Source organism: Temnothorax longispinosus, chromosome 10 (genome assembly GCF_030848805.1).
Source record: "Temnothorax longispinosus isolate EJ_2023e chromosome 10, Tlon_JGU_v1, whole genome shotgun sequence".
NCBI lineage: Eukaryota > Metazoa > Arthropoda > Insecta > Hymenoptera > Formicidae > Temnothorax > Temnothorax longispinosus.
The window spans coordinates 2127291-2141608 of NC_092367.1; the positions used below are offsets into that span (position 1 = coordinate 2127291).

General features: G+C 45.0%; 1 protein-coding gene across 4 annotated transcripts in view; it reads left to right on the forward strand.

The window, feature by feature from the left end:
- Positions 1-4651: 4651 nt before the first annotated feature.
- Trim9 (E3 ubiquitin-protein ligase Trim9) overlaps positions 4652-14318 on the forward strand; it is a 99857-nt gene continuing 90190 nt past the window's right edge. The window contains exons 1-2 of one of the 4 annotated variants that reach the window (XM_071790405.1): positions 4652-6287; positions 9630-9905. In XM_071790405.1, coding sequence (XP_071646506.1) covers positions 5799-6287; positions 9630-9905 — 765 coding nt within the window. In that variant the 5' untranslated portion in view covers positions 4652-5798. The remainder of the gene's footprint in view (positions 6288-9629; positions 9906-14318) is intronic. The other 3 variants (XM_071790404.1, XM_071790407.1, XM_071790406.1) reach the window with 3 other exon arrangements.

The window sequence follows — 14318 nt, forward strand, 5'->3', positions numbered from 1 at the left end:
GTCAATTAGATATTCCAGGTGAAACCTATAATACTCGCAGTCGGCTGGCCGTTAACGTTCGCTATCTTAAATTTGATAATTTCATATCGCGATGATGAAATCTCAAAATAGGCGTCTAGACTTTAGATAGAAGGCAATAGTCGCGCGCGCGAGTTTTCCGTCAAATAACAGCTGCGTTGAATACCTACTTACAATTAGAGACGAGAGAACACGGGGCATTGGAAATATCGCGTACCGGCGGCGAGTAATCGAGGCCGCGACGGTTTCGAAACGGCTTTTTTCCCCAGGTGACAAATGACCGTGTCCGCGTCGATCGTTTCCTTCGGCAAACATCGCGCTTACGCGACAGCGTGAAAATTAATTAACGCACGCTAATATAACGCACACTGATTAATTAACGCACTCTAATAGCGCGTTAGTGCGTCATCGACGCCATTTTCCTTCTTCGCACACACGTCCCCGTCGCATTCTGCGATATAAATGCCAATATTAACGAAATTATATTTTGAAGTTCTTGAAATTCTTGAAAAATTATATTCTAGAAAAATTATATTTGTTATAAAGCAACATTGCGACATCCAGCGCTACGAGCTTCTCTACGTGCCGCAATTTACATTTTCGACATAACGTATAGTTGAAAAACTCTTACTTTCAAATTGCAGTGTTTAAAATGAGTGTGTTAGATGATAAATAAATTGAAGAATTTGATAAGTACTAATAATAAAATTATATGCGGGTTCATCTATATTAATTATTCACATTTGTATAATTATTAATTTTATATCAATTAACATATTTATAATTATATTATTTATATCAAATAATATGTAATTTTCTAACCAAAAGCCTTTATTTTCCAATATGATACAACCTTAGCACATATCGTTTCTTCTCTAGCTATTTTCTATTTTTTCTTAAGTCTTCTTCACATATCTTTCGCCTATTACGCTTAAATTTTATTGGAATTACAAAATACAACATTTCCTTATATTATATTAATATTTATGAATATAATTATATTAATGATATGTATCTCTCCGCACAGAAAAAAATAAATGTATATGCGCAAGAATATATAATCTTGAAATGAGATATTATATTGCGTTAAACTAGAAAAACTTGTTTGAATGAAGTCATTTATATATAATCAAACGAAGTTTTATATATTCAATGAAGAAAAGAAAGTTGAAATTCTTATAAGAAGAATTATATATTCTTGCGTAGGTATATACAAGTATGTGAGTTGATTTGACACTTCTTTTTTTCCGTGCGGAAACTATACTTGAAAGTAAGCCCTCAAATAACATTTCTAGTAAAAAAAAAAAAAACTAGATCGCTGCAGGTCGAACTATTTTCTACTGTGTCCTGAAGATCGTGATTAAGAAATACTTATTCTGTACTTCTTACTAACAAGTCAATGATGTTTCTTTAATGGCACATGGACCGCGAAGTTCAGCCTGACCTCGTAACATATGACTTGTTGTTACACGTGGTATCGAGAAAGAAACGAAAGACGACGACAACGACACGGTAGATATTGTTTCGCTGAGGTTTCTCGCGGTGATAAATGACCGTGTCCACGTTTCTCAGTTCCTCGTTGCACGAGGATGTATGAACGCGTACGAAGTCGGACGCGGTCGAATGGTCGAAGAGTAATTGGCAGTTACGCAGCGGACGTAATCCAATTTATCATTTGGCGAAGGAAACGGGGTAATATCTCCGCGGGAGATAACGTGGGACGCGCATTATATGCTTAACTGCGAAAGGAGTACGCGCGGCAAAAATTTCCCCAGTCGCCATAGTTCGATATTTAACCCTCCGTTTGTATACGTGGGTCTACGGCGTCCGAGACAAAATAATAATCTGCCCGTAACTGTCAGGCCGGTTCTACATTAATAGTATCGTAGAGTCGTAAGTCGTAAGTCGTAAGAAATTGACCAATCACAGTCGATTATTCTCCTCAAATTCGACTGTAATTGATCAATTTCTTTTACGAGTTACGACTTACGACGCTATATACGATACGACTAATGTAAAACCGGCCTAAAACTTGCAAGCCTGCCAGAAAATATTAAATAAACACGATGTTTATCAAAATGGCTATATAAAATCATCAATGAAGACAGACGTGTAAATTTTTTCAGATTTTTTAAATACTTTAAAGTAGGGAAAAATAGCGTCAAATGTTCCAAACCCACGTATACACTCTAAGGATGCAAATAAAAAACATATACAGACGGAGAGTTAAAGTCACACGTGCCATGCGTCCGTAACGTTTCGCCACACGATACACAGCTCGGTTTGCTCGATTCGAAAAAAGTCCCTCGGTTTAGTCTCGCGAGGTTATTAACGGCCAAATAGTTTCATTAAGGAAAAATCGATTACACGAGTTATATCTAGAAATGATCTGCGGACCCCGAACACGCGCGACAGGAGAGAACAAGCCGCCGCGCCCGCACAAAGCTAGGCCGTTATTTGTATCGCGCGCATTAATATTTCATCGTTCTAAATGCAACTCGTGTGCGAGCGCGCTTGCTTGCTTTCTAAGCAACGCCCTTAATCTCGTCATCCATAATCCCGTACGCTCCTACGCTCGTAGTATCAGGAGCATTATTTTCAAGGCAGGCACGCCCGCGCGCGTGGTCGAGCGGAGATATAAATAAACGATCGCTTAATAGCGCTTGGCACGGTGCCCGGTAAACAATTTCGATGCCGCGGTGATCCGGTGGTGCGGTTCCGCGATATTAGCGGTAAGTTTCGTTATCCCCGTTTCGCGGATGGGCCCGCGGGAGGGAGGGAGGGATGAGGACTGCATTACGCGAGCGAAGCTTACGTATAGAATTACGGCAGAATTTCACGAAAGTTCACCTTCTCCCCCACCGAGGTCGTTCACCCTGAATCGCGAACGAGCGCGAATCCGGACAGTTTGATTAAGAAAGAGAAGTTTCGGCGGCCGAGAGGAACCGAGCGTATTTAAACGCGCGGCCGGCTGTGCCGCATGTGCAATGCGGATCGTGTGTCGCACCTGGCTGCGGTATTATATCGAATCTAGGAGATCCCTGCCCATTCCAACCCTCTGCCCATTGTCCCGTTCCCCTCCCCCCTCCCCCCTCCTCCTAGAGAACCGGAATTCTCTCACGCATCTCGCGCGCCGCGGCGAAGAGCGAAGAGCCTGGCTTGTCTTTTCGTTTTATTATCTCGTACGTCGGAGCGAGATACCTCCCTCTGTCTGTCGAGACAGTATTGTCGCGAAGTTACTCGCGGCTTGCGAGAACTTATCGCCGACATATCCCGCAAGTGCTTCGTCCTCGCTAAGACGATTAATTTCTGCGGAAACGCTTCTTCGTTGAAGCGAGGATATCTTAACTAATTCTATTCAAATAACCGTTTTCTTCTTCCGGTCGAAGGAAACAACGGTTTTCCTCGTAACCGTTATTCGCAATCTAAACTTTTCGTAATTAGATACCCTTACAGAAATTTAATACTGTAAGTGATTATTTGGCTAGTGATTAATTACTTATTTCAAGTATTAAAAGTACTGTTTTTAATGATTTTAATACTCAAAATAAAGTAATTAATTACTAGCCAAATAATCACTTACACTACTTACAGTATTAAATTTCTATAAGGGTATTGAAATACTTTAGAGATAGATAAGATAAAAGATCAATAAGAAGTACAATCGCTCAACTTTCTCTCCCATGGAAGCAAGTATACGTATAAAATGATTACAAATATAAAATATATTACGGTATTGATTGTAGATATAAATGGGTTCCGAGTATTTATAAATTTATTTTAAACGGAGCCTACGTGCTCGATTCTCGAATGGCCTCGATATATGTGCCTCATGTAGGCGCGTCCCTGAAATATGTGCTCAGAGCGTGAAACCGGTTCCATATGGCGAGTAATTTCACAATAATACAGTTGTGCGAAAATAAGACTTGAGTTAGGAAGAAACGGAGTCTCGTTGGGGATGAAAGTGAAATGGAAATCATTTAAAAAATAGACTGAGTTTGAAAACGCCTTTTAGAAACTGCATTATTTATATATTTACAATCATATTCAGAAAAAATATATATATATGATATACATACTTATATCTGATTATATTCTATATAATCTAATTTTTCTTTCTGTTGAAAAATGCTCCAGGTGCCAATAACCGATAACTACAATTGGTTACACTATAATTGGTCATAGACGTTAAAAGTACATTTATAAAGTACAAAATAAGCCTGTAAAATATCTCCCCTTTTACAAACGAGTGCATTGCTCGAAGGAAACGTACATTTCTTCGAGCATCTATTTCTCGCTCGGCTTTTTTCGCCAAGTCTCTGTGGATTCTGTCTTGAACTCCCGGAGTCTTCGATTTTGATTTATGTAAAACGAACGGAGGTCTGTTAAACGGTTTGCAAGATACGGAAAAGATGCAGCGAGAGAGAGAGAGAGAGAGAGAGAGAGAGAGAGAGAGAGAGAGAGAGAGAGAGAGAGAGAGAGAGAGAGAGAGAGAGAGAGAGAGAGAGAGAGAGAGAGAGAGAGAGAGAGAGAGAGAGAGAAACTGAAACAAGTTTGGGAACCTCTATTGGCCATCGCGCGCGAGGCCTCGCCGTTCCCCCGTGCGATCACGCTCCTGAGCGTGCGTGGCCGCGGTGCGCGACGGTTCTTTGACTCTGTGCCGGGAGTCAGTCAACCCGGTGACGGCTTGCAGGCTGCGTGCTGGTTTCCGCCAAGCGTGCTCCTCTCGGCGCTCACGATCACGAGAGCCAGGACGCGCGCGAGAGTCCGCGTCCGCGTGTGTACGTGTGCAAAATCTATATCAACGTGCGTACTGTGATCTGAGCCGACGATCGACTCGGCAATCAGTGAATTTTCGGGAGTCTTCGCACGCGTTTTCTCTCACGTGCGACGCGCGACGGGGAAGAGCGCGCTCGCTTCGAAAATGCGAAAAGCCCGCGATGCGCGCGGTCGACAGGTGACACGTTCTCGTTGAAAAGAAAAGTTTACGTTCCGCTCGTCGGCTTCGTCCCGAAGCGCATTCCGCCCTCGAAACGCGATGCATCGCCAACGAGCGCGCCGGTGAGCGAAGCGAGGGATTTTTCTTCGGCCCGATCGATCGGATCGTCGCGCGTGTTCCGCGATCGTGGGATTCCGTGGGAATGTGGGAACCGGTTGTGGCACTCTGACGATGAAACGAGGAACCGCGTGCGATCTCTGAGCCGAGATCGATCCAGCGATTACAATCGACAGATTGAGTTCCTTCTCGGTGTACCATCACGCGTGCTCCGGAGTCTTTCCTATTCTTTCCACGTCGTTTGGGAGCAAAAGCCCGTCGATTTATGTTCCGTAACAGCCGCTTTTAAAGAGGATCTACAGGATCGCCCGGTTATTGGGTTTGCCTATAGAAACGCCCGACCTTCGACTCCGGAAGCGTCACAGTTTACGAGGAACGTTTTCCAATAGAAATCCGTTTCCTCGAAGAAACCCTCGAGTGCCATTCTTTGCGGCGGAAGGATCAGAATAGTCGGCAGGAAAGTGCACCGACGGATCTCGAGTACTCCTATCCGTTCCTCGGATCGTTTCTGCGCGCCGATCCGGTGAAAGGAGATCGACGGAGACCTTCGCGGCGCCGTGTCGCATCGCCACGTCGCTCGCGTCATCCTGAGGAAGGAATCCTGCAGACGCGAATCCTGCAGAGGCGATCCGAGCTGCCGCGGCAGCTCGAGAAGATCCACGAGGAACTCTCCACGGACTCCAGGACGATCGCCATCAGACGACGTACCGCCGGCGCATCCGCGATGGAGGACGAGCTACGGTGCCCCAACTGCAAGGAGCTGTTCGTGGAGCCGGTGCTGCTGCCCTGCTGGCACGCGCTCTGCCTGGCCTGCGCGGTAAATCTGCAGGCGCCGCCGGACTCGCCGCCGGAGTCCACCGCCGACTCCGCCAACGCGCCCGGCTCCGATCAGGAGGCCGACAAGCTGTCGATCCTGTCGGAGACCGACTCCGGCGTGGTCTGCAGCAGCACGTCCACCAGCTCGCGGCCGGGCAGCTACGTCGGCACCCCGGGGAACGGCGGTTTCCCGCCGTCCGGCGGTACCCTCTGCCTGTCGTGCCCGGTCTGCCAGAAGACCGTCTACTTCGACGAGGGCGGCGCCCACAATCTGCCCAAGTACCGCGCGATGCAGCACATCGTCGACAAGTACCAGGAGTCGCGGAACTCGCGGCTGCAGTGCCAGATGTGCGAGGGGGAGCCGCGCGACGCGACCGTCGCGTGCGAGCAGTGCGAGGTTAGCGCGACGCCTGATATTGTATAAACAGGGGATGTATATAGTCGGGGATGCAGTCCCGTTGACGAACGGGATTGCGAGAGGAATGGTACACGGATGTAAGGCGGAACAGCAGGTTGTCGCGCCGGAAACGTCATTTCCCCCGGAACGCGTCGGATTAGCGTGAAACATTTGATGACTAAATAGAGTCTAATGAGAGTTTGTAATAGCCGAAAGTAGCGACAAGACGTATGGAAAAAAGTAAATAGTCACTCGAATTAAGACGGAGTGACTGAAATAATAAACTGAGGTCAGGCTCGTGTTTTCAAGGCAAAATTATAATTATAATTTATTGTCAATTAGACAAATTATTCGGAACGTTTCGGACTTCGCTGAGTCCTTCTGCAGCCGATATAAAATTACAAAAATAAATAAAATATTATTATGCAGGGAATCATATCATAATTAGTAAAAGTTAACGAATATATAACGTGAGTTAATTTTAGATAAAAAATGAAAATTGCAATATAAAAGACTGAACTGAATCGAGCTACAGATAGTCAAGGGGCTAATAATTATTAATATTGATTTAATCTTTCGCTTGCCAACGCGTGTATGTTTAATCGGGAACTTTGTAGGAATGGCAGAATAAAGTTTCAAATAAAAATTCCATTAGAGCTGCTCGTTAATTATGACAACATTGTTTTATTTTATCTTGAACGGACAAGCCATAAATTTCGACAGTATGTCATAATTATGGATTAGGTTATTCCTATTTAATTTGTCTGGAAATTTTTGAAGAAGATGTTTTTATGCCGCGGCTAAAGAGTTAAAACGTTTTCTTATAGCAAGTCCTATTAATACTTCAAAGTTAAGCAATCAAAGCGTTGAGAAACTCGTCGAAGTTTTACGACAGCTAAATTAAAAAGAGTTCGTAGTAACTAAATAGTCTGCTTCATGTAAATGCGTAATTTGATATGATCGATTTATGGAGAAGACACGATAATTTCATCTCCTGCTCGGCAATCCTTTTTTTTCTCGTCTTCGTGTTTCCACAAGTTTTCTCTTGCAGTTCCACGAATGTGTACACGTGTATAGAAATGTATGTGCACCCTGTAAAAGAAGCCAAACAGAAGATCACGTAGTGTAATATCCGTGCGAGCTTTTCATTATTTTCATCTTTCCGCTCTTTCGGCTCTATAGAAAGTTCTCCTCTCCTCAGTCAGAGACAGGAAAGAAAGGAAGAAAGAAGTGTCTGATGAGACACTCATCCAGCTTTGCTCAAAAATATATTCCGCAAAAATCATCCGGTCTGAATAAGTCGTAGAAATAGTCAGAACTTCGGAAATTGGTATTTTTAATTAAAATCCGAAACGCAAAAAGATGAATGTATGTACGATGATCAAAAGCATAGATCGAGAGTCAGCGTTTCCTACAATTATCGTGTTTATCTAGCACATTCGATATAGAACGAGCGCGACGTTATTTTCGCCGATAATGCCTAATCCGTCGTCTCTTGTCGTCTTTTCCTTCCTCGATATTTCTACCCCGATGCTTTGATTCGATCGTTCTCTCTATGAAAACTTTTGCCGCGCCACGCCGCGCCGTGCCGTACAGATCGACAAAGTTCCCAAGGCTACCATTCTTAACGACCGCGGCATCAGCCGTGTTTATTTCTCTTGTGTGCTTTCCTCATCCAGAGGCTCGTTAACTCCCCCTCGTTCTTCCTTGAAGTCCACTTCATAACTTTTCTCTTCGCGTTATAAGCGCACTAGAGTCGCTCTCGGCTACAAGAGCCCCGCCGTCTATATCTTTATCGGCATTAATATCGAGCGAGTCGTGGGCGTGTCGTGTCTGAAAGAAAGAAATTTCGCTGGTCGAAATCAAGTACGAAGGACAAATCCCGTATACGAGAGAGGCGCAACAAATTTGTTCATTTAACTCCCGCGACTGCACAGATGTTCCCTGTTAATTTCGCGTCGAACAGATGTGTCAAACATCACGGTTTGTTTATGTGAGAAGAGGTATTTCTATCTTATTTTTAGCCTCTCTGGATAAAATGCAATAAAATGCAATGTTGTTTCGAATACCAATTAAATTATCCCAATTAAAAATTTTGATTAATTACATGTTGCGTATTTTTGATTGTTTTATAATTTATCAGTATTTGAGGACAATATGTATATAGATTTACTTAACGTTTTTTGAAAAAAGTAAAGAGAAAACCAGAAAAATATTTAAAAACGAAAGAAGCACATAAAAATTACCGTGATGTGAGGCATTTTTTCGCCGCTGGAGTGTTTAAATAGCTCCAAGCGTTCGTTCTCTGGTTAAATATCTTATTTCAAAATTTATCATCACGATGAATCTTTTCTGCTTCTTTTATAAAGTCTAAAAATTCGAACATTTTTTTTTACTATAATTTTGGAATAAATTTTCTAAGTTTTGAGGAACGATATTTTCTGGACAATTGTCAGTTCCGGCATCGCGCGACATGTTTGCACGATATATTCGCGCAAATCGTCGCCACGTTGCATTCATACTCTCACAAAGAGAGCGATTTTATATTGTTCGGCCGTTCTGTTTGAAAAGATCGAGTTACCGCGCTTCGGAGTGCCGCCGCGTCGCATGAAATATCTCGTTGCGCGACAACGTTGTACGCCAATCGCACACACCCTCGTCTCGCCTCCTCCTCTTGCTCGCTTTCCTCCGAAGTGTTAAATTTCATTTTCGGCCCTCTCGTGGCGGTCCCTCCGGTATACCGCGTTGCGAGACAAGTGGCGGATATTTTTTCTGTGATTTTACACTCGCGCGTCCACGCCGCGCCGGTCGCAACTCCTCGTTGCGCGCGTGGAAAAAAAAAAAAGAGAGAATCGACGGCGCCTGCAAATTCATTCGTTGCCGGCAACATTTCCGCGCGCGACGACAATACCTCGGCTATCGATAATCGAAATGATATTATTTCCGAGAAGGAAATACCGAGCGAACGCGGAATATTTGATGGCGCTCAACAATATCGCAAAAATTCCAGAAGAGAAATAATAATTCTTAAAATTAATGATTATTGGCGAGTTCAGTCTACAATTACGTTAGTATAACTTCGATAAAAATGGAATGTATTTGATGTTTGACATAACTAAGAAAATTTTATCGACGCATACATCTGCGCGCATTTATTATTTAATAAAAATATGGTAAAGAAAAACAAAGGAAAAAATATTGCGACAATTCTTTTTCTGTAGACATTCGGTCAGCTATTATGAAATCGGTGTGTTGAAAGTGGACATAAGCGCGTTCCCTTTCGTATTTTAATATTTCTTTATAGTATTTCGCAAATTCGAAACTCGACGATTCTTCTTTCAGGTTTTATACTGCGATGCCTGTAGGGAGTCTTGCCATCCGAAGAGGGGCCCATTGGCGACCCACAATCTGGGACCACCGAGAGGCAGCTGGCAATCAAGCGGGAGCAAGGGATCTCGGCCGGAGGGCACGCCGATCTGCAACGATCACAATGGCGAAGCGGTGACCCTCTACTGCGCCCTTTGCAAAATCGCGATATGCGCCCTGTGTCTTCGCGATCGTCATGCCGCGCATCCTCACGACGTTCTGCCGTTGGCCGCCGCCTGCAAAGCGCAAAAGGTGAGTAAACGATCTTCAACATTTTCACCAATGCCATTTTCAACGCGCGTGATATATTTCTATTATCACAATTAACGCACGGAAAGTCGATCGAAAATCAGACCAGTATCAGATCAAAAGAGGGTTTTTTTTATATATGTGAATATATGAAGACTAAGAGAAAAAGAATGGCTAAAATTGCAAAAAATCGTAATACATAAAGATAATTCGGATTGTTTACTGTTAGATCCACTGTCAATAATCATATGCTTTGCAACACGCGATAGTGCCGAAATTGAAACCTCGCGCGGTTAACGTCGGCTATCGTGTCCGGGTGGTTGCGGAGTGGACAGTAGAGACTAGGAGGGATATAGATTTTATATATACTGAAGAATGACGTTGCGCCCGGCGGAATACGCGGCGCGATAATATATGTATATTTGATGATGAACTCCGGCGCGTAATTTATGTGCCTAGCCGCACGGGCAAAATCCGAAAATAATGGATGATGCGGTGCCAAGCCCGTTAACACGACCAATAATTGAGTTTCAATCTACCTCGCTCGTATACGTATATACGCTATACGCACTTCGACGTGCTTGGAAACGCGTATAGTTTTGCGCCGAACTCCCCCGTTGTTCTCCTATCGCATTTTGCACGCCGCGGAATCTCGCGTTTCTATATGTGCGAGTCATTAGCGGGATCGGCGATGAAAAATACATTGCCGTTCTGTTAATCAATCATGCGTACTATTTACGCGTATTTGCGCGTCTCTCATCGTTGAAATTGGAGCATAATTAAATACGCGTAAAACATATCACGTAATTGATCGCAATCAGGCGTTAATATAATTGCGCGTCTCTCGATATTTCTATCTCGTTCCATATCGTTATCGTTCGCGATATCGTCAGTTAAGAATACCTACGTCCATTTTATCGGGAACGTATATTTCATAACGCGACAATAGATACGACTTTCCGACGTCACGTCGCGTCGCGTTAACGCAGGTACTATCGCACTTTTCATACTTCAAAGCGCCACCGAGCGCTTATCGTATTCCTCCGTTGTCGTCGCCACCGCGAGATAACACCCGCGCAAATTGCGCACCGACTGATACCGACGGCGAAATTGCGGCGGCGCGGCGGCGACGCCGACGGTCTCGCGAGGATATATCGCCTTTGAACGCGGTTCGTCTGCATTCTCCGTTCTACCTGGGAATACAACGGACGGGACGCGTACATCGGACAACGTGGCGCAACGACACGATACTCGGGGATCGACAGCTGGTTTCGATATCGCGTGTCCCGCGTGGATGTGCCACGCCAACCCACGAACCCACCTCCAACCCCCTTCTCGGCGCGCTACATACGTTGCTCCCGTCGCGTTTCGCTTTCCAGGCCGCCACGCCGGTCGGTCTGGACGCCGACACCTGGTCACTTCCTGACATATGGAGCCCGCTCGCTCGCCGCGTTGGTCCCATCATCCGCCGGGAATCACTTCCTCCGCGATTAATCTGATAAATTGCCCGCACGGCCCAGTCAAAACCGCCTGACTCCAGCAATTCCGTAATTGATTGCCGTCAGACAGGCGGGCGGCGCGGCGCGGCGCGTGGACGCTCGCTTTTGTTTGCACTCGCCACCCATTATATCTCGAGACGGCACCAGCCGATATAGTTGACCTCGGTGTTAAGATCGATAGCGTTCGTGCCGCGCGCTGTCAAGAAAATCGCCAAGAAAATCATGCTACAATGCCCTCCTAATCGTCGACATCCGCGGTTGTGGCGTATGCCGATCACCTCTGGCGAATCGATCGCGGATGATTCAACGAAAATGGCGAATCGCTTCGGGGTTCACACACATTCGTTTTGTAAGCACCCTGTTTGCCGGGTAAATACCCACATTTCAAAAAGCAGTTACGTAGCTCGATACTCACCGATATTGAACTCGCAACGATATTTGTTTCTCTTCATTTTTAAGCGGTTAGGAAATATTGATCGCTCGCATAACGCATTCTGACATCATAGAATCGCGATTTACGTAATTGTAAATAATCCGATTATTTGTCAATCACGTCGTTAGGCATTTTCGCCGGTTAGTCGGGCGCACAATTTAGCCGAATAGCGTCTTCTGAATAATGCATCTCGCCGAGGGCGTTTATCGAGGCCGGGCGGTGCGGACGGGGGGGAGAGAGAGGGCCCGCTGAAAGTGCAGTCGCGATAAAGTAATTTGCAACAGGCTCGTTTATCAGCGAGGGCTGGGGCTGTGCGAAGATACCGGGTCGCAGCTGATCGCAGAGCTCTACGGGTGCGGGTCGCAATCATGTCAGCCGCGATCCGCTCGCCCTCGACGCGAAACGTTATGTCGCGTTTTGACACGTAATCATCCGTCACTTTGTCTTCTCTATTTCTCTTTCCCTTCTCGCGTCACCGCTCGGGGATCGTCCACGCCTCCTCCCGCCGCCGTGCTTTACGCACGTGTGTCCGGAGCTTTTGCGCAACGATGCCCCGGCCATTATTACACATTAATGTTGACGTACGAGGTAATACTCGCGTGTTGCACCCGATATTTCGGTAATTAGTCTGCCTGCTCGTCGGCTAATCACGGGAATGCCGCGTGCATGTGCGGCACGGCACGGGTGTTCGTGTCTGCAATCGCGATAATGCAATCCGCTGTGAGCTGAACGTGCGTAAGCAGTACTTGTCGGACTTGAGATGCAAATAGCGGGAAATAATCTGCGCCTAATCAACCGGCGCTCTTTCAGTGCACGCGCGCGCGCGCGCGTTAAAAGAGTTATTCTCCGACGCCCGCGGTTACCCGCTCTCTGTGCTCGATTCAAGCTTCTAGCCTACGTCCGAGACTTTAATCTGTATAATTTAGCGATTTCATAATAATAGATTGAAGCCCGTTATACCGTATAATAATACGTTCCCTCGCGGACGCAATTCGCGTCGTGTAAAAAAACTTGTTTATCAATCGGATAACGATCGTCCTTATTCCGGCGTTGGAAAATTGCCGTAGCGTTTATCGCCCGTATCGCGTCGTAACGATAAAATCACGTTTGTAAGTTGCACGTTGGCGCTTAATCGACACGCTAATAACTACGGCCGATGGTCTTGATTGGTCTTAAACGTGACTGAGTGATGGCTGATTGTGAGTGCGCGCGGCGATGAAGGACCACAATAATAATAATAATCATCGATATAGCCGGGCTCTCTCGATTCCCGACCTTAATTGATTGTAAATCCGCTTAATCGATAAAAGACCACGTTTTAATAGACGTCTGACGCGTGACGCTGTGTGTGGAACGTCGCTCTCTATTTCCCATTAATTTTCTGGGTATTTAAGTCCCGCGAACGGCGTCTTTATTGAATTTCTTGAAGGATATTACAAATTCTTGCTTTTAATATCATAAATGCGTCGACAATAATATTTAGAAAAGTTCTCAAGACATGTACAAGTTAGAAAGAGATTAGAATTTATAAAAAAACAAAGTCATATAATTCTTAATGTATATCGAATGGATTATACGTTTTTTTTTTATTGAGATAATCTGTCTTTTATAAGGTGCAGAAAACTCCGCTCGTTTTGCAATTCTTGTTGGAACTCCGCGGATAAGAAATTTAACCGCGTATGCTCCCAGTCGAATATTACATTCGCAAGCTTCATGAATCTTGCATGGTCCCGCGTAAATATGCATAAATATGCATATCTCTGTGTACCTAATGGTCTAAGTCTACGGCAATATATTACAAGATTCGATTACTTAGTAGTTAGCGGCAAATAGACGAGGGTTGACCCTGATCCTCTGTGTCAAGTTTACTCGCGCAGAATCGATTGTTTGCGAAGGGTAAGTACATCCCGCAGTTCTGCAGACATCATCGCGCAACCTCTCTGATCTTTAAAGTCTGAAAATTGTCGCGGTATAGACTGCGCGTTCGGCGAGAACCGTCACGAGCAAAGCGGAAGTAGCTTGCGGAAATTAGAATGTTACGTAACAGCGAGGAAATAAGTGTAACGCTTTTGCGATTGCCTTATTGCTTGCAATATATAATCTATGTAACGCGCGTATATAAAAATCAGCACGGTATAGAAAACAATCTTCTCGCGTTCTTTCGCAATGTATAAAAATTAAATTAAATTAAAAATTAAATTCCACAAAATCGTTATTTTTGTACTCAGGATGTTTTTTATTTCCGGCGAGAGTTGAGTTGCCATTTTTTTCCTTGAGGTGCACAAGTTTCACGCCCTTAAATTTTCGAGTTTCGTTTCCTCACACCGCTGTGTGTGGCGTTTGTCGAGCGAGAGAAGAAGTCGGGCGCGCGCGAGACCTCACCTCATCCATGCAGTCTTCTGCCGTCGTGGAGCGTCCTCGAGGCGACTGAAATCTGCCTGCTCTTTCTTCAGCGCGGCGGGAGGGCAGGCAGGTAAAAGAGAC